This window comes from Heloderma suspectum, chromosome 4 (genome assembly GCF_057233095.1).
Source record: "Heloderma suspectum isolate Gila_16-S chromosome 4, 16-S_ref, whole genome shotgun sequence".
Lineage (NCBI taxonomy): Eukaryota > Metazoa > Chordata > Lepidosauria > Squamata > Helodermatidae > Heloderma > Heloderma suspectum.
The window spans coordinates 188,884,316-188,906,957 of record NC_139461.1 but is presented as its reverse complement, the minus strand read 5'-3'; the positions used below and the strand labels follow the sequence as shown (position 1 = coordinate 188,906,957).

The following is a 22,642-nucleotide window of genomic DNA, read 5'->3' as shown; positions in this document are numbered from 1 at the left end:
ACATTCAAGAGAATCATGTGATACAATTATTTCTGGAATGTGCCATTTAAGGGTTTAGATTACAGTCTAAAAATATGAAGAATTTTCAAAGAATTAAAAATAATTGTTCCATCATTTGTGGTCATATGGAATATGAATTTTAAGATGGTGCTGCACATGAAAATCTCTTCAGTGCCAGTACAAGACATTTTGCCATTTGAAGCAGAGCCGAAATGTTGCCACACCCGTTGCTGGGGCCAACACTTGAAAAGGTCTTGCAGCACCATTCCAACACAAATCCCCGCCTTATCTTCCCCTTTCCCATAGAGCTGACAAAGCAGGTCACTTCACCCAGCTACACCCTGAATCTCTTGATGTTTAAGTGGAGTTGGATTTTGTGGTTTGTTAGTTTTTTTACACAATGCAGAACTCGCCTGGGAAGCTCACTGCCACCAGAAGCAGCAACCTGAAGTACATCCAGTCTTAAAAGGGTGGGGCCAAGTTTCTCAACTCTGCTCTTTACAAAGAGTCTGGCTGCTTTTAGAAGAAAATGGTAACATAACAACTGCTTTGAGAAAGTCAGGGTTAGGCTAATTTGTAGAGCAGAAAATAACAGTTGCTGTTTGTAAGGGTCAGGACTCAAGCCCATAGCGGTCTTGAACTTGAAGGTTATCAGGCAGGCAATCCGCTTGTGTGCCATCATTAAGTTCTGTTCAGAGAAGGGAACTACAGAGACGTCAGACCGACATGGAAGCCTCTTGTCATATTGTGGTACAAGACCCATCCACATCTAAGTAACAAGGGGATTATGCTGCTGCTTTTCCCACCTTCACCTTACCCCAACACCAACTTGAAGGAAACAGGGTCTGGCTGCAAATGTGTCAGGGTGTGCTTCACTCTGACTCACAGCTCAATCCTGTGTGGAGTTAGGTGCGCCTAAGCCTACAGAGAGCCAGTTCCCAAACCCAAACTGCTAGAAGCTTCAGATAATCAACTGGGAACAAAAACTTACAATAACATCACCAGATGCCTTTGAAGAAACTGGATCTTTCCACTGCCATAGACAGGCTACCAGAATAAACCAGATAACTGCTTTGACTCAGGCAAATCACTTTGAGACAGAACATTTGGGTCACTTAGTAATAGGTGGATTTTAAGTTGGTTACAGGCATAAAGCATGCTGGTTCTTGCCCTACCACTGAGAGTTAATGCATTATTTTGGGGAGAGGCACTGTAACTGGCATAACTGTTACAGTTTAAATAGAACTTCCAAGCATGAAAGAAGAGGCTTGCTGGAAAATGAGCATATCAGATGGGGAAACCACAGACCTGCTTAATTGCTGTTGTTGAGTCATCCAGTTTGGTATCTAGTTGCAATCACAGAACACACAAAAGATAACTTCTAACCTGCAGGGCTCAATATAATTATGGGAGGTAGTCCCACCTTTTGGCTTGATTTGACTTGAGGTTTTGTTTTGTTTTTGCAACCCTCATGAGACAGTTCAACAATGGAAGTGCTGAGGGACTTAAGTTGCAGGAATCATAAACATAATTGCAGCTAGAAAAACAAATTCTGAAATGAAACACATGTGACGCCATGAATAATTATTGGCATGGGGACCTGTGCAGTCAGATTCCCATTGTGCCCAGAAGCACGAATTCAGTAGAAAGATATCATTACTCTCTTGGCATCAGGCAAGAAAAGAAAGAAAAAATAGGTTTGGCTGAAAATAAAAAAAAAATAGGCTAGGTTCTCAAAGAGTAAATCAGAGCTCTGCTGGACAGACATGCATAGTTAGCAAGACATACTGACTAGAAAATATTTGCCGGGGGGAGGGGAACGGCTTCTGAAGAAATGTGCCTCTTGGTAAATTAGTAGGAAAATTGTGCAAGTAATTTGGGCCAGGTGACTCAACAGAGGCAGTCTAAGGGACAGGACGCCTGGAAAGCAAGATGGTATCTTCATGGAACATGGAACATTTTCCACCTGGCCAGCCCTGACATTGGGCCAACAACCTGGCTGGAAGAAGCTGGGCCAAAACTTGGTCTAGCACATTATCCAGACAAGTTTCAAATACACGCCAAGTCGCCTCCTTCCTCCAGGACTCAGGAATTCTAGACTGTAGTGGGATGGGGGGAGTTGAGCAGCCAGGTCTAGCATTCATCAGAATCACCTGAGCAGGTAACTGATAAGGCATTCTGAATTCCCCAGCCTGGTGGAAGAACTGGAAGAAGAGACAGGCTCGTTTTATTCCCTTATGTAAATCATTCCACCCTCCTCTCTCCCTCTGACACACCTAATTCCAACCTGAACATACTACAGAACCCCTGCCTGCCTGAACGCTCTGCCAAACACCTAAGAAACTTAGGAACTATCGAAGGATCAAAGTTCCCATAGACAGAGAAAATAAACAGTCGTGGGTGAAATCTTGCCATTCCTACCCTCTCACTGTGGGAGAATGATCAGGTAGTGGCTAAAACAATCCTCCAGAGCACATAGCAACTGTGCAACTTGGCTTTAACTCTTTCTTCCAGCACCATTTTCTAATCGAAAATTTCCCCAGCTGCTATTTGCCCAGTTAAGGGAAATATACATGTTATACCTTCCGTCACCCAGAGCCACAGTCCTGATCCAATCCATGGATGCTATTTGCTCAAGTGTAAAGAGATGGGAAATCCAATCACTAAAATTTCTGTCACCTTGTCCAGTGAGGTCCAAACAAGACAGCACAAGCAGCACCCAGGAAAGTCTCACAGGGACAATACTGGAGCCTACTTATATTTTCCTGAGTGCTGCTTCATTCATTAACCCAAGGACAGGCATCCAAAATTGGGCTGGGAGTAGGGATGTCCATCGCTGGGAAATCCTGTTCTTTTCTGGAATGACAGAGTTCCACGGGGTGTAAGACTCACTTTGCATCTGCAAGCCAAGCTGCAGGCTGTTCCCCGAACCACAGAAACATTTTTGCAGATGGGGGGGAGGTTCTGTAATTTGTGCAAATTTCTGAGCAATTCACGCAAATAACAGTAGAATTTGTGCAAACTGCGCAACTTTAGCTGTAATTTACATGATGTGTGTAAATTTGGCTGGACTTTGCTCCGAAATTTGTGTAAATTGCAGAACCTCCAAATATGCACAAAATTCCTAGAACTGGCCCAACTCTCTACAGATTGAGTTGGGCACTGCAGTTGGAACTGACATGAAGTCCAGGGGGGCAAGCTTAGAAAAACTCAAACTCCATCCCCAAACGGATTTCTCCAACATCGTTAGTTGGAAGCTAGATGACCCACACACACCCAGTCCAGTACGGGCCAAATGACATAAAGGGGTGCAACTATGCACCCCTGATGTCATTTGATCCCCGGTGGGCACACTGTAAAAACATTCCTTCCAGGGCATCCACCAGGCACTGGCTTCACCTGCCCTACACCTTCTTCCATTGGAAAGAGGATGCAGAGCAGATGAAGCTGCTCAGCCCAGCTTCACTCGTCCTTCATGTTCCCTGTGCACAGAATGCAAATGACGAGCGAAGCGAAGTGGCTGTGGCTGAGTCAACAGCAGGAGTGCTCTGGCCACTGGCGCAGCTATGGATGTTTTGTCTGGGCAGAGTCTTTCTCAGAGAAGGTAGCATGTGGGCAAAGTGGCCCCTGCCCACATCCCCTGCTGTTATCTCTGATCACAGATTGAAAATAACAGCCAAGCTGGATCCCCAGACCTCCAGGGGGTCAGGCTTGGCCTCCAGCCCCATTTCCTGGAGGAATCCATGATGGCTCTTTGGATCAGCATAAGCCCAAGGGCTGAAGTTCCGCTCTCCTCTATTAACCTCTGTGCTATAAATTTCGGTATCTTTACTATGGCAAAGGGTGTCAGGGGACAATGAGGCAGCTGTCAGAATTGGATCGTCCTTTTCCTTCACAATCAACACTACTACAGACAAAACTTCAAGCTAATACAACTTTATTTTGCTAGAGCCTAGTCTCTCTACAAATGCAGATTCAAATAAAACTCTCAGGCTGTCCCCAGGCCCTAAACAACTAATCAACAATCTCTAAGCAGAGGAGACGAACCAGAAGGAGAGAAAGTTGTTGGCAGTTTGGGGTATGAACCTCCGTTAGGGTGGCTCCCTCTTACACTGATTTCCAAGAGTGGCTATCCGGGCAGAGTGTCTGAGCCCTACCTCTAACTTTTCCCGCTTTGCATCATACCCTAGTGTCTCTCAAGTCACGCCCCTCTTCCTCCTCCTTGGAAACTTGCGTTCTCAGGGTGGAGGGAGGGCGCAAGGACTCAGGCTGGGCCATCTGTTGGTCACGGTCTTGGGAGGACTCCCTTCCAGTGTTTTGGCTCACTAGGGACAGTCCCTCCCCCAGCCTGTGATCTAGCTGCTGCTCCAGCTCTGATTCAGAATCAGAGCTGTCAGACATCTCAAGGCGCTTAGACTCATCCCTGACAGCAACAGCTATATCTCTTCCAAAATGTTCCATATGGTAACATATTTTTTAAGGGAGTGGTTAGTCAAGGCATTTTAACTATTTGCAACTTAGCAGCGGGAATGCAGCTATCAATCCCTTTCTCCTGCAGATTAGAAGATTTTCCCAAGTGCTTGGTTATAGGCTGCAACCTTATTTGCAAATTAAATACAAGCTGTTCTCAAGTGGCTACATTTAGAAACATTTAACAACTCATGACTTAGCTTGTATCTGAATGCCTCGTAATTAAACTGTGAGAAAGAACTCATAAAAAGCCCCCCCCAAAAAAACCCTCTTCACACAATTACTGTAAAATAACATTATGGAGTGTGGGCGGGGTGAGGTGGGGGAATCTTTGCAGTACTAAAGAGAAAGACTTTCATGAGATTTCATTTATTTGGACAAAAGACTGGAAGTACACGTTGCGCAGCCATGTCACATTTCCAAATCCTGGCACTGCTTCTTAGTCACAAATATGGGTCTAGAACTGCTGTCAGGAGGGGAGGAAGTTGCAGAAGAGGAGAGGTTAAGCACCCAACCACCCCTGCAAATCCCCTCCTCCCACTATCATTTTGCAACAGAGCATTGGGGGCCAGAGTCTGAAAACACACCTTGGTCATATAACACGTAGCTCCAACCAAATAGCTGATCAGCCAAATAATAACAATAATCAGCCTCAGCCTCCATAGCAGAAGTGCAATCAGTGTGTATATCCATATACACTCTTGACAACTGTGAATTTAAAGAAGTAGCTTATATGCTATAGTAAATTATTTAATATTAAGAACATACAAGTTAAAGTGCACTCCATTCGGGTACTCGCACCTCAAGATTCCAGCTGCCTTTGGCCTCCAGGAAAAACAACAACTGCTGGGAACACACACTGTCTTGCAAGATTAGGCTCCAAGGTTAAAACTGGTTGCTCTGTTTAAGCAGCATAAGTTGAGGGAGGAGTTAACTAAAAGCCCAGAGGCATCTAAGTATGCAAACAAGCTTTAAGAGCGCCACTTGTAAAAGCAAAGCAGCAACTCCCCCCCCCCCCCCCGGAGTTCAGTTAGTCATATAACTGTACCCTTGAAAACACAGTCAGGGAAGTGATTAGCAGCCCATAGAATTCAGCAATGCTAAAAGTCCCCGATCCCCCAAGTCAGTGCCTGGAAGTGAAAACAAGATTTTCACTACCGCAACACTACGACCAAAAAATTCAAAAAATATTTGAAGCTCAAATATTTTGGCCACCTAATGCGAAGAGAAAACTCACTGGAAAAGACCCTGATGCTGGGAAAGATGGAAGGCAAAAGGAGAAGGGGACGTCAGAGGATGAGATGGCTAGATAGCATCACAGATGCAATGAATATGGACTTGAGCACACTCTGGGAGAGAGCGCAGGACAGGAAGGCCTGGCGTGCTATGGTCCATGGGGCACAAAGAGTCGGACACGACTGAACGACTGAACAACAACAACAACAGTACGACCAGTTGCACTGCACTGACAGCCAGACTAAACTGTGGACTGAGACCACCTTTACAGCAGACAAAGACACCCAGTGCCAGCTGTGGTGTATCAGATGCAGGAATGAAACAGGCCATGGCTAGTCCAACTCATATAAGTAGCCCCTACAGACAAGAAAATGTTACCATAAACAGTGCATGCAAGCAACTTTCCTTCTAGTAGTAAGAAACCAGTACAGTTAATGTGATAAGAAACTGGGTAAGATATTATATCTTGTCAAGCCTGTGACATGACAACGCAACATATAATCAGATTGCATGTCAGATAATGTCTTAATGCTCTCGTTGAACTGGCTTGTGGGTCAGGCTGTTAGACTGGCAGTATTCAGAAGTTACAATCACCAAAAGGAAAGAGATAATGAAAATAATCATCTGACAGTGAGTTCCAACCCATCATTCTCCTGTAGGAATCCAAAAGTTCTAATGATGAAAAAGAGCAAAACAAACCTGGGTCCATATGTCTGGAGTTCTTTCGAAGTCCATTCGGTCGTTTCTGTATATTTGAAAAGCACAAGTTAGAGACTTTAAAACAAAAACAAAAAAAAACTCTACTCTCAAATAGTATTCATGCTTCTACTTTTGACAGTTCACTAAGCAGAGCTGAGTGTCAGAATAAGGATTCCTACTAGAAGTGCCTGACTTCCAAGACATTTTGCTACCTGAAACAAAGCCCAAATGGTTTCTCTCCTCCCAGTCCTTCGCTAGGGAAAGCACTTTAAAGCACAGGTGGTGAACCTGCGACCTTCCAAATCGTTTTGAACTACAACTCCCATCATCCATGCTTATTGGCCATGGTGGCTGAGAGTTATGTGTCCAACAACATCTGGAGAGCCAGATTCTTCACCCCTGCTTCGAAGAGACTTGCTGCACCATTCAGACACCAGTCCCTGCCTTCATTTGTCCCCACTCCTTCATGGTATCTTCTGAAGCTAGTTGCTTCACCCAGCTTCATGGCAGGGCCAGCCTTGCCTACCTTTTCTGAAATTTATTTCCACGGTATCATGAATAATATTTTAACATGTGTAAAAGTGTGGAATAGCAATTATAAACAACGCTCAACATACACAAATGGTGATGTTTCCCATTCCAGGGAACCATCATCAGGATTTCCATCATCAGAATTCAACCTGGTCTAAGCAGTGTTAATGTGGATGAAGAGCTGATACCAGAAAGATCATGTGGGAAAAAAAACATTTTTGCTTTGTTTTGTTTTAATGGAGGAGAACACACTGCAGTTAAACAGTGGAAATCTCCTGTCAAATATTTCGAGAAGAAAAAAAAATGTGGCTATATGTTCTATAGGCCTCATGTCCACTTGAGAAGGGAAGATGATGTGTAAAAAAAAAATTTTTTTTTTAAGGGGACACCTATTTCTCACAGAAACCGCTGGTCTGCATATTTGTTCTGACCATGATCTCACTAAAGTTTGTACAGTTTCTTAATTTGCATACATTAAGTGGCACACATAATTTGCCACTTTTTCTTTTAAAAAACTTTTTCAAAAGCTCTCGTTTTCATTTACAGCAAAGCTTCAACTGACCACATAAAAGCATATAGCTTTTTTATTTTCATAAAAGCAAATAGGAGGCTATTGCAAAAGCCAATTATAACAAACTCAGAAGAAACCTTGTTTTAACTGTTTTAACCTTGTATTAACCACCACAGTAAGGTTGGGAGGAAGGGAAAAGTAGAAGAGCAGGTTATAATCATGCAAAACCCTGTCTTCATCTAGCCAGAGTAAGCTATCAAACTGAATTATGGCTAGCTTGTCTGCAATTGCAATATGGTTTGTTAATATCTCAGACAATGCCATGGAATGTGAACACAGACAGCAAGGCACATTAAACCAAACAGGCTATAACGTTCATATATTTTAAAGAACCTTTTAGAACAAACTTTACATAACAAGTGGATTTCTCAAAATAGCAACTAAAGAATAATGTTGAAATATCAAAATTGCACTTGGAAACTACAGGGCCCCAAAACAGCCCAAGACGTATTGGTGGCTCAGGCAGAAATTCCAAATGGCATCCCCTATGTGGATTAAAACATTATGATTGCCTTCTCTTTGTATATTTATTTTCCACATTTGTCCCACAATTCCCAGTCAAAAGTTATAACGTACAAGTTATGTTTTGAACTGCTTACAAATGCAGTAAAATATTTATTTTTTAAAAGTAATTAACAATTTACTGTCCTTTAGCATTAACCCAGACTTTGCTGCCTATGACAGGCCAACTCATCCTACACAATGACAGGGCTGGCTCTAGCCAGGCCTCTTCCACAGATTCCACAGAGATCTATACTGCTGGGATGCTCTACAGGGAGGAACATCCAACAGCCTCAACATCTTATGATCAAATGAAAGGAATCTCATATGCAAGAACACTGCAAGAATATACAACAACTATTCCGCAGTGAACTTCTCCCTACTTTCTTGGAGCTCTGCAAACAACCACCCTTTACTTTGAGATTATATAATCTATTCAGGAAACACAGGGTAGACTTACACATGTGCATTCATAGACTCTAGACTGAAACCATAAATAACTGATTTTACTAACCAATTGTATATCTGAATAGGAATTATCAGCAAGTATCAATTTACACTCATATGCTACCGCACCACCTTGGCTTGCACCTCAGTCTTAGCAATCAAAATGCCACATAGGTGAAGAGCTGAGTGCCCCAATACCAATTGTCTCATGCTTTTATGGCCTTTATAATTTATTAATGATTAACTGGCTGATTCACAGAAGAGTTTTCCAGGGCATGGGAACTCCCAGTGGTGGCCATCCTGGGTATGCCACTGCTATGGCAATCTCACCATTGTACATCTATTTTGCAGGATGTCATATTTCTCAGTATTGTGCATCAATAGCATCACCCCTAGATGTATGGCAGTTTCACCGAGAATAAAGTATTTAATACAAGGCAGACACCCCCCTCCCTGCTCCAAAGGAAGAGTATTTCTAGCTCCACTCCTATTATTGAAGGTAGTGGAGAACCAGCTTAATTTGATCAGGAATTAAATGTCAATTCAAAGTAAATTTCCTGAGCTGAGACTTCACTGGAGAATGAATGGCAAACACAACTTCAGGGTAGATCCAAGCGTTTAACCAAGCATTAAGATTCCAATTCACATAAAAACCTTCCAAATGTAAAATGATGTACACTCCAAAAATTGTAAGGATTGCATTCAAACACAGCAGTATATGAAATAATGAAGAGTTAAGAAATGTGGCCTTTTCATTATCCACACTTAACTGAGCCTCTTTTATTTCAGGTAGTATAAAAAGATACAACATAATGAATACATCAACGTTTTCCAAAGCCAAGAAACGTAACCTTAGGTTCTTTCTACAAATCCACCATGATAATGCAATATTCTGAAATGAAACTCTTTTCATTGAACATGTGCCCATTTACCATTACCGTTCTGTCATAACGTTAAAGATTTGTCAAGGAATTCCATTATTTCAAGGATTCAGCTTCATAAGTCAGCATTTAGCTGCATGTTTTGCAGCACACAAACTGAGAACTGCTTAACTTTGTACTTGTACATTACTTCCTACATCAGAATGTTACGGAAATGTAGACTTATAATTCTATAAATGTAGACCACTTATAATTCTTCTCCTAAAGAATGTGGTGGCCCATAATTTTGAACTTAAAGAGAATTGCCTTGCTTGGTTTCCTTATACATTTTCTGCTAACGTCTTGAACATCAAGGAAGTTTAAAGGAAACCATACAAATCCCTTGAAATTTATTATAAACGTACAGAATGAATCAACTAAGATTAGGCACGTTCAAGTCTCATTGCCTTAATGGGTGAGTTACAAACCTGATTAACTCCTTCCTTATTTAAATCAACTGGTTTTGAAAGTGCTTAATCTTGAGCAGATTGCACCCTTTGTCTCTCTGTTTAATCCAAGTTTGCAGAAGGAGTTCAAGGACAAAAGCCTGAAATGCTTCAGAGCCCACAGTACTAACTACGTGGGGGGAGGGGGGGACTGTCTCTATTATGCTAACACAGATACATACAACAACAGAGGCATTTTAAATTACTCACAAAATAAGTGTCACATCTAATTTCAAAAAAGGCACACTTACCTCATGTTTCAGGGTTTCAGGTTCTGGAAGAAATGTAAAAATTGGCATGGTCAGTGACGGAGATTTCACTCTGTTCAACAATAATCCCTGGCTCTGTGATATAGTGCGAGTACACGGAACTACTTTGTTTTGCTAGCTGATACCTGTTTTATGCTCCAACAGCCCTGGGGCTCAGCTAGTTATTTTGCAAACTGTGTTCACTTCGTTTTATTGGCTCAAGTTAAGTAGCACTGAACAGCTATAAAGAGCTTCAAGTTTATGCTTAACTCAGTGACATGTAGCTTTCCAAACCAAGAGATCACCTAAACTTTCTGAAATGGTTTGAGAAGAACTCACAGAGGTGAGGCATCTCAAATGTTAAATTTGCATTGCAGCTGGAATCCAAATTTCAGTAAAGAGCACAGCAGTTCCTTTTCTCCCCCCCCCCCCGAGAGAAAGATATCTGAAAGGTATTAGCAGCTTTTGCATTATACACTATATTTTCTCATGTATTTCTCCCAAGGAATACGTTACATTGTAATTTATCCTATCTTAAGTAACGCACTAAAAGACTTCGGGCTGGTCCACACATGCACAATCATTGCTTATGGACTGCATCAAGTATTGACTTGCACATGTGAATCATATACCACAAACAAAATGTTCATATTGCTTCGCATTACCTCCAAACATATGGCCTGAATCAAAGGAACAGCTCAACTAGTTCTGCACATACAAGGGGGCTTCGAATCTGTGCTTATCGAACAGTAGCTTGCCTCTATGCAGAGTTTCAAACGATACCACCCTAATGGCAGAAAGCGGAGAGGATCTAAAGAGTCTTGTTGAGGGTGAAAGTGGAGAGTGCAAAAGCTGGTTTGAAACTCAACATTAAAAAAACTAAGATCATGGCATCTGGCCCCATCACTTCCTGGCATATAGAAGGGGAAGACATGGAAGCAGTGACAGATTTTATTTTCTTGGGCTCCAAGATCACCGCAGACAGTGACTGTAGCCATGAAATTAAAAGACGCTTGCTCCTTGGGAGGAAAGCTATGGCAAACCTAGACAGCATAGTAAAAAGCAGAGACATCACCTTGCCGACAAAGGTTCGTATAATCAAAGCTATGGTTTTCCCAGTAGCAACGTATGGCTGTGAGAGCTGGACTATAAGGAAGGCTGAGCGCCGAAGAATGGATGCTTTCGAACTGTGGTGCTGGAGAAGACTCTTACGAGTCCCCTGGACTGCAAGGAGGTCAAATCAGTCAATCCTAAAGGAAATCAACCCTGACTGCTCATTGGAAGGCAAAAGGAGAAGGGAATGATAGAGGATGAGATGGCTAGATAGCATCACCGATGCAATGAATATGAACTTGAGCGCACTCCGGGAGAGAGCGGAGGACAGGAAGGCCTGGTGTGCTATGGTCCATGGGGTCACAAAGAGTTGGACACGACTTAACGACTGAACAACAAAATAAATAATCCCACTGGGTACTCCCAACCCATTGCGCCTGCCTAAAAAAAAAACCTCTTTGGATCCCAGCCAATCTTTTTCCCACTTGAGCCAGTTCACAACATTCACTTGTAAACTGTCAGCTGTCAAATAATCAGATGGTAAGAAATCAAGTGACGGATGTGCATATGAGAACCGGAAACAACTTAAACATTTCCATATACATGCCCTTCTTTTGTAAGTTGGTATTCAAAACATAGAAACTAAAATCAAAGATTTAATTTATGGGCTCCATTTGTGCTTGTATGTGCAGATTTATTTATTTTTTAAGACAGAATGAGCCCCGCCTGTGGTGGTATTCTGTGGAAAAACAGGATATCACCTGAATTGCCACACACACACATACCACCGCCACCACCAAAAAAAAACATCCATGGGGATATTTCACAAAGCAAAATTCAACGTTTTATGTTTACAGAGATTGATAATAAAATTATGTAAGTGTTGAACTTGCTTTTTGTTACAAGTCATACAGTTCTGCTGCTCAGTTCAATTTAGAATTGGCATGACTTGGCTGCTAACACTTAATTCCAATTAATGAACTTCTGTTGGGATTGTGAGTAACGTGGGAAGTGGCTGTGGAATGAAGCTTGCCCAGTCTGAGTGTGGGGTGGGAAAAAGGGGATAATTTTAGAATTATCCAAAGAACGAAGAAGCAGTTTCAAGTTCTGCAGAGTTTTCTGACTCTCAGAACCAGCTTTTAAGATCATTTAGGACTTGACTAATATTCTGTAGGACTAGCACAGTCTGTCTGTGTTCCTACTTGCTCTTCATCAACTCTATATGTATATTTATAAAACAGATATTACAAAAACAAGAATCTCGGCAGAAAATGGAAAAGAGCCCCAACTTTTGCAGCTAACTGACATGAAGCAGTCTTGTAGCTGCAAGGATGTCCTGTTGCTTTTAGGACCTGAATATGAGCCAGCAATGTGATGTGGCTACAAAAAAGGCAAATGCTATTTTGGGCTGCATTCATAGAAGCATCGCTTCCAAATCCCGGGAAGTACTAGTTCCCCTCTACTCAGCACTGGTTAGGCCTCATTGGGAGTACTGTGTCTAGTTCTGGGCACCACATTTTAAGAAGGATGCAGACAAACTGAAGAGGGTTCAGACAAGGGCAACAAAGATGATCAGGGGACTGGAAACAAAGCCCTATGAGGAGAGACTGAAAGAACTGGGCATGTTTAGCCTTGAGAAGAGAAGACTGAGGGGAGATATGATACTGCTCTTCAAGTACTTGAAAGGTTGTCACAGAGAGAAAGGCCAAGATCTCTTCTCGATCATCCCAGAGTGCAGGACACGGAATAATGGGCTCAAGTTACAGGAAGCCAGATTCCAGCTGAAAATCCGGAATCGCCTTGGTCGCCTTAGTTGATGATATGAGGAGGGGTCTGGATAGGGGTGAATGCTCCTTCCTTGTTCTCCTCGACCTCTCAGCGGCTTTTGATACCGTTGACCACGGTATCCTCCTGGACTGCCTGGAGGAGTTGGGCATTGGAGACACCGTATTGCGGCGGTTCCGGTCCTTCCTCTCTGGCAGGTACCAGAGGGTAGCACTGGGAGAGGAGGTTTCGGACCCGTGGCCATTCACTTGTGGGGTGCCACAGGGTTCCATCCTCTCCCCGATGCTATTTAACATCTATGTGAAGCCGCTGGGGGCTATCATCAGGAGGTTTGGGGTGCGGTGTCATGACACGCAGCTCTACCTCTCGTTCAAATCTTCACCAAGGTTGGCCGTAGAATCCCTGTCCAAATGTCTGGAGACAGTGAGTGGCTGGATGGGGAAGCTGAAGCTGAACCCTGACAAGACCGAGGTACTTTTGGTGGGAGACAAGAGGAGGCTGGGGGATGTTGACCTGGTGTTGAATGGGGTACGGCTACCCTTGAAAGACCAGGTCTGCAGCCTGGGGGTCATTTTGGACTCCCAGCTGTCCATGGAGGCTCAGGTGTCAGCTGTGAGCCGGACAGCGCTGTATCAACTCCATCTGATACGGCGGCTGCGCCCCTTCCTTCCCGACCATCTGCTCCCATCGGTAGTACATGCCCTGGTCTCTTCTCGTTTAGACTACTGTAATGCGCTCTACGTGGGGTTACCCTTGAAGGCAGTTCGGAAGCTGCAGCTGCTACAGAACGCGGCGGCTCGCCTGATTAAAGGCAGCCGCCGGCGAGTTCACATCACTCCAGTACTGAAGGAGTTGCACTGGTTACCAGTTGTTTTCCGGGCCAAATTCAAGGTGTTGGTTTTGACCTTTAAAACCCTATACAGTTCTGGCCCAGCCTATCTTAAGGTGCGCCTTCAGCAACACCAGACAGGCCGCTTAACAAGATCAGCCTTGGATGGCCTTCTCTCTGTCCCATCAGCCAGGACAGCTAGACTGGTGGGGACGAGGGAGAGGGCCTTTTCTGTGGTGGCCCCCACTCTGTGGTGGCCCCCCTCTTTAATGAGCTTCCGTCGTGCATTAAAAATGTGGTTGTTCAAGCAGGCATTTGGGGTGGGTTAGGGTATTTTAGAAAACATTTTTATTGTAGAATTTTATTGTTTTAAACTGTTTTATTATATGTTGTACATCGCCCAGAGTGGCTGGGTGACCAGCCAGATGGGCAATTAATAAATTTAATAATAAATAATAAATTAATAAATAAATAAAATCAGGAAAAACTTCCTGACTGTTAGAGCATACGACAATGTAACCAATGACCTAGGGAGGTAATGGGCTCTCCCACACTGGAGGCATTCAAGACGAGGCTGGACAGCCATCTGTTGGGGATGCTCTGACCTGGATTCCTGCATTGAGCAGGGACTCGATGGCCTTGTAGGCCCCTTCCAACCCTACTATTCTGTGATTCTATGATACTGCTTTAAAAACTAGCACTGCCTATCGCTATGGTTACTTCTCCTCCCCTGCTCAACTTGTGCATATATGAAAGAATGGATGTTACAAATTGCCCCCCCATAGCACAATCCTATTCATGTACACTTGAAACTAAATCCCACTGTGCTAAATACAGCTTACTCTCTAGTAAGCATGTTTAGGATTGCAGCCTAAATCTCAGAGAATTCTCTTCCAGAAGGAAACTGACCCTATTCCACTACTCAGGGAAGTGGAGAGCACGGGAACGGTTCTATGTGTTATAAAAATAAAGGAAAAGAGGGGGCAGGGGAGAAACTAAGAAAAAAGAACCTTGTGCACATTATAATATGACCTATGAACAAAGTTCAACTTTTGGCGTTTTTTTAATGTGCACTCACAGTGCCATATAGTCCAAGACATGAGCGGGCCTGCCCTCCATTTTGTTTGAACAGCTTATTATGAAATTAAATACAACTTGTGCTCTTTGGCAAGACAAATTATGTAACGCACATGCTAGATTAGTTTATTTCCAGGCAAGTTGCCAAGTTCCTTGCCAGCACTTTGCCTGACTGAAAACCTGATGCCAAACAGACTACATTGGAACTGTCAAGTCCAAACTGGTCTTAAGAACATAAGAAGCCCCTTACTGGATCACACCACTAGTCTAATTCTCCGTTTCTAATAGTAGCTAGCCAGATGCCACTAGGAAGATCACAAGACCAGCACAATGTCTTAAATGTTCATGTGGCAAAATTCAGTATTTCCTCAGGAGCACCTAGGTGTGAAAATGTACATGAGCAACATTTTAGGTGTATACATAAAAATATAACATGTTGTGCACAAAATAAATGCATACCTGTTATGGATTTGGTCATAGCTGTCTGCGACATCTACGTTATTAAAACAAGGGAGGGTATAACAGCAAGCAAGCTTGGATAAGGGTCACTTCACACAGAGGTCTGTACTTGAGATGTTTTAAGTATACATCTAAACATGTACATTTTGAAAGCAGCAGGCGTGTGCAACATACATGACTGGTTCCTGCTCCCTTCTCTGTGTGTACACTCTGTGGAAAAATTCAGATTTGCCTCTGTGCAATGTGTGGATTGGCCCTAACTCATAGCAACCACTCGAATGAATATTACTAAACATTTTTGTCAACTTTTACCGAAAATATTCACCTCTTAAAAAAAAAATGCCAAAGGATCTCTGTGACTCTCATCCTCCAGTAGCATTTACACTAATTTCCAGTGTTTTTTGGCATAACCACTAAAAGCTGACTGTTGGTAATAATCAACTTCATCTTACCAAGTGATGAAGTAAGTAATGAAATAAGTCTCCATCAACTTTTGCAGGATTATAGTTAAATCACAGAAATCATAGGATCGTAGGGTTGGAAGGGGCCTACAAGACCATCGAGTCCAACCCCCTGCTCAATGCAGGAAGCCTGATACCCAGGCGGTCTCCCATCCAAGTACTAACCAGGGCTGACTCTGATTAGCTTCTGAGATCAGACAAGATTGGGCGCATCCAGCCCTTATTTTGCCAAGACACATCTGTTCACCTTCATACCATTAACTTCGAATTAGAAGTTCAGGGAAAGGGTACCAAGTGTTCCTTCTTTTGCAGAGTTATTCATAGTCATACCCTGAAGAGTCACATATCACCAGACTGCAGAATCCATGACTTCTCTTATTTGCTTGCATAAATGTTTGGGGGGAATACGGGGGCTAGCTTGTTAAAAAGTAATAGTGGTGCTGATTTAACAGCAACAATCATTTTTTCTCCTTTGTAAGCAGTTGCGTTATTTATATTTATAAAATTATAACTGCTGTCAGGAAGGCAGCTGCTTCCAGACAAGCAGGTAGACCGATACACAGTCAGCAGTTCAGCAGAAGATGTGAGAGCAGACAGTTCTGTGTCTAAACAAGTTTCTCAAACTGAGGAGCAAGGATGAGGTGGGACTGTATTGGCTCCTTGTGTCACCTGACCCTGCTGCACTGGTTCTACTTTCCGGCCCTCTGCAGACTTGGCACTGAAATATGACCAAGAGCCAGCAGCTTCCTCGCTTGCAAGCTGCCATGATGGTGCAGGGAATGAGAGAGTCAGGTCACCTTGCCAGAGACCCTGGTGCCTTATGCAAGCATTGACTATTGAACTTCTTTTTAGATTATGAATGTTCAAAAATCATGAAATGCAAATATTAGGCTGCTTTTTTCCAGCCATCTACAACTAATGTAAATGCTTGAACAACAATACAAAATCAATAATACAAACCACCAGAAAGGCCTGATTAACAACAGGGTGACCAGATATGAAAGGAAGTCAGGGCTCCTGCACCCTTAATAGCTGTGCAGAAGAAGCAGCTTAAGTAGCTGCAGCTTCTTTCCTCCCTTTTGACAATTCCCTACTGCCCAAGTATCCAAAAGGTACAGATGCCTGACCTCCTTTGCGTTTGGTCACCTTATTAATTATATTAAGGTTTGCAGATGTTCCCAAGTCCTTTTTAGGATGTAATAATTAAACAATTTCTGTTCAATTGCTAGAGGCAGAGATCACACACAGACAGCTTCATGGATTCATGAATTGAATAAATTATCATTTTACAACATCAAAAATGCAGGATGTTCTTTTCCAACTTTATTTTAAACTGCCCTGGTTTCCTAAAATTAGAAATGCAGTGCTATTTAAACGACCTAATCATGAACATACTTTGGTTGGTGTATCCCTTGTACTTTTTGCAAAGGATAATACTTTTCAAGTCTGGCATCCAATCTGGCTAAAAGCTAAAGGCACGATTAAAAAAAAAACAACAAAATGCTCTTCACGTAATGTCAAGCTCCTGAGAAACATGAATTTCACAATGGAAGTGCAACTTTCTGCAAAAAAAGAATAGTGCATACCTATATTCAAAGGTCTCATGTTACTTTAAGATGACCTAGCCATGTCTTAAAAAGACGGGAAAGTATAATATGAGAAGAATTCTTTATTTCAAGGGATGATGCAAGACTTTGAATGGGAGACCTCAAAATGCAAACTTCCCCCTGGCTTCACCCCCAGAACACTCTGGCACCATTTGAGTTGGGTTCTGCCCCCTTTGAGCTGGGCTTAACATAAAACAGAATTTGCACCCTGCTGCTACCCAGCCTTTCCTGCCAGTCATCCTACAACTTCACCTAGCAAAGTAAGCCTAATTTCCGGAAAGGGGTGATGGGTGACAGGGAGAGCACACTACGTCATAGGACTTGAGGGTCCCTCCTCTAAGGCAAGGCAAGGCTCATTTTGCCTGGGAAAGTTTCTGAAATAGCAGGGAAGGGGGACTCTTTCCTCACTTGAGCTTTTTCAGGTACTCCTCTTGAATGGTCAGAAAACCACTTGAAGATTGTCCAAGTGTACAACAAAAATGCTCAAGAAGCCCAAATGACTTTCTGGATGAATTGGGGTGGGTTGGTACTTGCTGATCACTATTTATTTCAGATACTATTTTTTCACTATTTATTCATTGCACCTCAGGATTTATTTCAGATTATTTATTTCACAGTTAAGTGTTATAACTGAATACCTATATCATGGTTACGGACTGACTGTAAACCAGGATGTGAATGCATGATTTGAAATGGGTTTGCAAAATGACTGTCATGATAATTTCCATGCCTCATCTAATGCATATTTGTTAAGCTACTTTTCGTTGCTCAGGAAGTTTCAAAAGATTCATCTTTTCTTTTACACTTTTCATCCTGCTTTTCTTATTCCTGCTCTTAGGCAACAATCCTATGGCCTCTAGACAGTGGCTAGACAGCCATAGAATATGTTGTTTTCCGGGAACCAACCTTAGAGCCCATGCGTCAAGGTCGGTTCCTGGAGAACCAACCTCCTCCAACTTCCGTGCTGCCTGAGAGGCAGCGTGGAACAACCCCGTCCTCCATGCTCACAAGAGGAGCGTGGAGCAGCCAGAAAGGGGCGTAGCTGGGGGTGTTCCAGGGCGGGGAGAGTGTAACTGCCTGTATGACAAATCCTATCTGTCATACAGCAGCCTCCTTCCCCGCTCCATCCTCCCATAGCTAGACAATCGCAATTCGCTGTCTAGCCAAAAAAGCAGGGCAGGAGAAGCACGGAGGGAACGATTCCCTCCGTGCTTCTCCTGCCCTGCTTTGGATAGGAGGGTGCCTCCAAGTTCAGAGGTGACCGCCGGTCTATATAGGATTGCTCCCTTATTCTGCTTTTTAGACAGTACAAAGATGCAAAAGCAGGAGAGCATCCAAAATAGACCCATGAACAGAAGAGAAACGTCTCAGGATGCTGAAACAAAGATTCAATTGCCAGTGAATTTTAGTAGGAGATATTTATTATAAGAATTTCTGCAGACATTTTTATATCCCTCTGAAGAAGTCCTTCCCTTCATGGATCACTGCCTTGTTGTGGCGAAGGGGCTTGCGTAACTCAGTGAAGCCATAAGCTATGCCGTGCAGGGCCACCCAAGACGGACAGGTCATGGCAGAGAGTTCTGACAAAATGTGGTCCACTGGAGAAGGAAATGGCAACCCACTCCAGTATTCTTGCCAAGAAAACCCCATGGAACGTATCACAAGGCTAAAAGATATGATGCCGGAAGATGAGCCCCTCAGGTCGGAAGGTGTCCAATATACTACTGGGGAAGAGCAGAGGGTATTTCCAAATAGCGCCAGAAAGAGTGAAGCGGCTGGGCCAAAGCCGAAAGGACACTCAGCTGTGGATGTGTCTGGTGGTGAAAAGAAAATCCGATGCTGTAAAGAACAATATTGTTTAGGAACCTGGAATGTCAGATCAATGAATCAAGGTAAGCTGGAGGTGGTCAAACATGAGATGGCAAGATTGAACATCGACATCTTGGGAATCAGCGAACTCAAATGGACAGGCATGGGCAAATTTAATTCAGGTGACCATCATATCTACTATTGTGGCCAAGAATCCCTTAGAAGAAATGGAGTAGCACTCACAGTCAACAAAAGGGTGGGAAAAGCAGTACTGGGGTACAATCTTAAAAATGATAGAATGATCTCAGTACGAATCCAAGGCAAACCATTCAACATCACAGTAATTCAAGTCTATGCCCCAACCACTGATGCCGAAGAAGCTGAGGTTGATCGGTTCTATGAAGACCTCCAACACCTTCTAGAACTAACACCAAAAAAATATGTCCTCTTCATCATAGGGGACTGGAATGCTAAAGTAGGAAGTCAAGAAATCACCGGGATAACAGGCAGGCATGGCCTTGGTGTACAAAATGAAGCAGGACAAAAGCTAATAGAGTTTTGCCAAGAGAACACGCTGATCATAGCAAACACTCTTTTCCAACAGCACAAGAGACGACTCTACACATGGACATCACCAGATGGTCAATATCGAAATCAGATTGATTATGTCCTTTGCAGCCAAAGATGGAGAAGCTCCATACAGTCAGTCAAAACAAGACCTGGAGCTGACTGTGGCTCAGATCATGAGCTGCTTCTTGCAAAATTTCGGCTTAAATTGAAGAACGTAGGGAAAACCACTAAACCATTCAGGTATGACCTAAATCATATCCCTGATGAATATACAGTGGAGGTGAGGAATAGATTTCAGGGATTAGACCTGATAGACAGAGTGCCTGAGGAACTATGGACGGAGGTCCATAACATTGTTCAGGAGGCAGCAACTCAATCCATCCCAAAGAAAAAGAAATGCAAGAAAGCCAAGTGGCTGTCTGATGAGGCTTTACAAGTAGCTGAGGAAAGAAGGGAAGCAAAAAGCAAGGGAGAAAGGGGAAGATATATCCAACTGAATGCAGAGTTCCAGAGAATAGCAAGGAGAGACAAGAAGGCCTTCTTAAATGAACAATGCAAGGAAATCAAGGAAAACAACAGAATGGGAAAGACTAGAGATCTCTTCAAGAAAATTGGAGATCTCAAGGGAACGTTTTGTGCAAAGACGGGCATGATAAAGGACAAAGAAGGCAGGGACCTCACAGAAGCAGATGAGATTAAGAAGAGGTGGAAAGAATACACAGAAGAACTGTACAGGAAAGATCTTAATGTCCTTGATGATAGTAATGTCCTTGATAGCCATGATAGTGCGGTCACTGAACTTGAGCCGGACATCCTCGAGAGTGAAGTCAAGTGGGCCTTAGGAAGCATTACTAACAACAAAGCTAGCGGAGATGACAGTATTCCAGCTGAGCTATTTAAAATCCTAAAAGATGATGCTGTTAAAGTGCTGCATTCAATATGCCAACAAATTTGGAACACTCAGCAATGGCCGCAAGACTGGAAAAGGTCAGTTTACATTCCAATTCCAAAGAAGGGCAACGCAAAAGAGTGTTCAAACTACCGCACAATTGCGCTCATTTCACATGCCAGCAAGGTGATGCTCAAAATCCTACAAGCTAGGCTTCAGCAGTATGCGAACCGAGAACTACCGGAAGTACAAGCTGGGTTTCGAAGAGGCAGAGGAACTAGAGATCAAATCGCCAACATTCGCTGCATCATGGAGAAAGCAAGAGAATTCCAGAAAAACGTCTATTTCTGCTTCATTGACTACGCTAAAGCCTTTGATTGTGTGGATCACAACAAACTGTGGCAAATTCTTAAAGTGATGGGAGTACCAGACCACCTTACCTGTCTCCTGAGAAACCTGTACGAGGGTCAAGAAGCAACAGTAAGAACCGGACATGGAACAACCGCGTGGTTCAAAATTGGGAAAGGAGTACGACAAGGCTGCATATTGTCACCCTGCTTATTTAACTTATATGCAGAGTACATCATGAGAAATGCCGGGTTGGATGAATCAGAGGTCGGAATTAAGATTGCTGGGAGAATTATCAACAACCTCCGATATGCAGACGATACCACCCTAATGGCAGAAAGTGAAGAGGATCTCAAGAGCCTCTTGTTGAGGGTGAAAGAGGAGAGTGCAAAAGCTGGTTTGAAACTCAACATTAAAAAAACAAAGATCATGGCATCTGGCCCCATCACTTCCTGGCATATAGAAGAGGAAGAAATGGAAGCAGTGACAGTTTTTACTTTCTTGGGCTCCAAGATCACCACAGACGGTGACTGTAGCCATGAAATTAAAAGACGCTTGCTCCTTGGGAGGAAAGCTATGGCAAACCTAGACAGCATAGTAAGAAGCAGAGACATCACCTTGCCAACAAAGGTCCGTCTAATCAAAGCTATGGTTTTCCCAGTAGTAATGTATGGCTGTGAGAGCTGGACTATAAGGAAGGCTGAGCGCCGAAGAATTGATGCTTTCGAACTGTGGTGCTGGAGAAGACTCTTACGAGTCCCCTGTACTGCAAGGAGGTCAAATCAGTCAATCCTAAAGGAAATCAACCCTGAGTGCTCATTGGAAGGACAGATACTGAAACTGAAGCTCAAATATTTTGGCCACCTAATGCGAAGAGAAAACTCTGGAAAAGACCCTGATGCTGGGAAAGACTGAAGGCAAAAGGAGAAGGGGACGGCAGAGGATGAGATGGCTAGATAGCATCACCGATGCAATGAATATGAACCTGAGCACACTCCGGGAGAGTGCTCAGGACAGGAAGGCCTGGCATGCTATGGTCCATGGGGTCACGAAGAGTCGGACACGACTGAACGACTGAACAACAACAACAACAACAACGAAGAAGTCCTTAAAATACAAATAAGCCAATATGCACTAGGCTTTTTAACTAACAAAATCTTTGTTTCAGCATCCTGTGACGTTTCTCTTCTGTTTTTAGAGAGCACAGCAACTGACAACATGTTCCTGGCCCCTTCCTGTCCCCTGCCCCTTCCTGTAAAATCTGTCTTATTTCAGTTGTACACCCATAGGCAGACACTGTCTATTTTATTTTGTAAAGCACCTAATTAAGATTTTAGGTGATTTAGAAATTAGTAATTATAATAGTTCTAAAAGACCATAACTAATTACTAGCCTGTTTCCAAGCTAAATTCAAGGTGGTATTTTTGACTTTCATATGAGCCTTCTCACGCATTAAGATTCTCTGGTGTGGTCCTCGTTCAAGTACTTTCCCTATGTAATGCAGTATTGCCTACCACTAGAGACAGAGCTTTTTTGTTAATGGCACTGCAGTTATAGAATGCCCTCCCCTGTGACACCCACGTAGTTCCCTCTTGGCCTTTAGGAAGCTCATCAGGCCTTTGGAGTGCTGCTGCCTGTTTATGCTGCTGTTTATATTTTAGGACACTGACTTTTAATTATGTTGCA

At 43.1% G+C, this 22,642-nt stretch overlaps 1 protein-coding gene across 3 annotated transcripts in view; it reads right to left on the bottom strand.

Moving 5' to 3' along the window:
* Positions 1 to 22,642, bottom strand: part of VAV3 (vav guanine nucleotide exchange factor 3) — a 247,485-nt gene that overhangs the window by 66,134 nt on the left and 158,709 nt on the right. For 2 of the 3 annotated variants that reach the window (XM_084851614.1, XM_084851611.1), the window contains exons 18-19: positions 10,073 to 10,095; positions 6,406 to 6,451 (exon numbers count right to left, since the gene is read on the bottom strand). In XM_084851614.1, coding sequence (XP_084707740.1) covers positions 6,406 to 6,451; positions 10,073 to 10,095 — 69 coding nt within the window. Of the gene's footprint in view, positions 1 to 6,405; positions 6,452 to 10,072; positions 10,143 to 22,642 lie in introns of all 3 variants that reach the window. The other variant, XM_084851612.1, reaches the window with a different exon arrangement.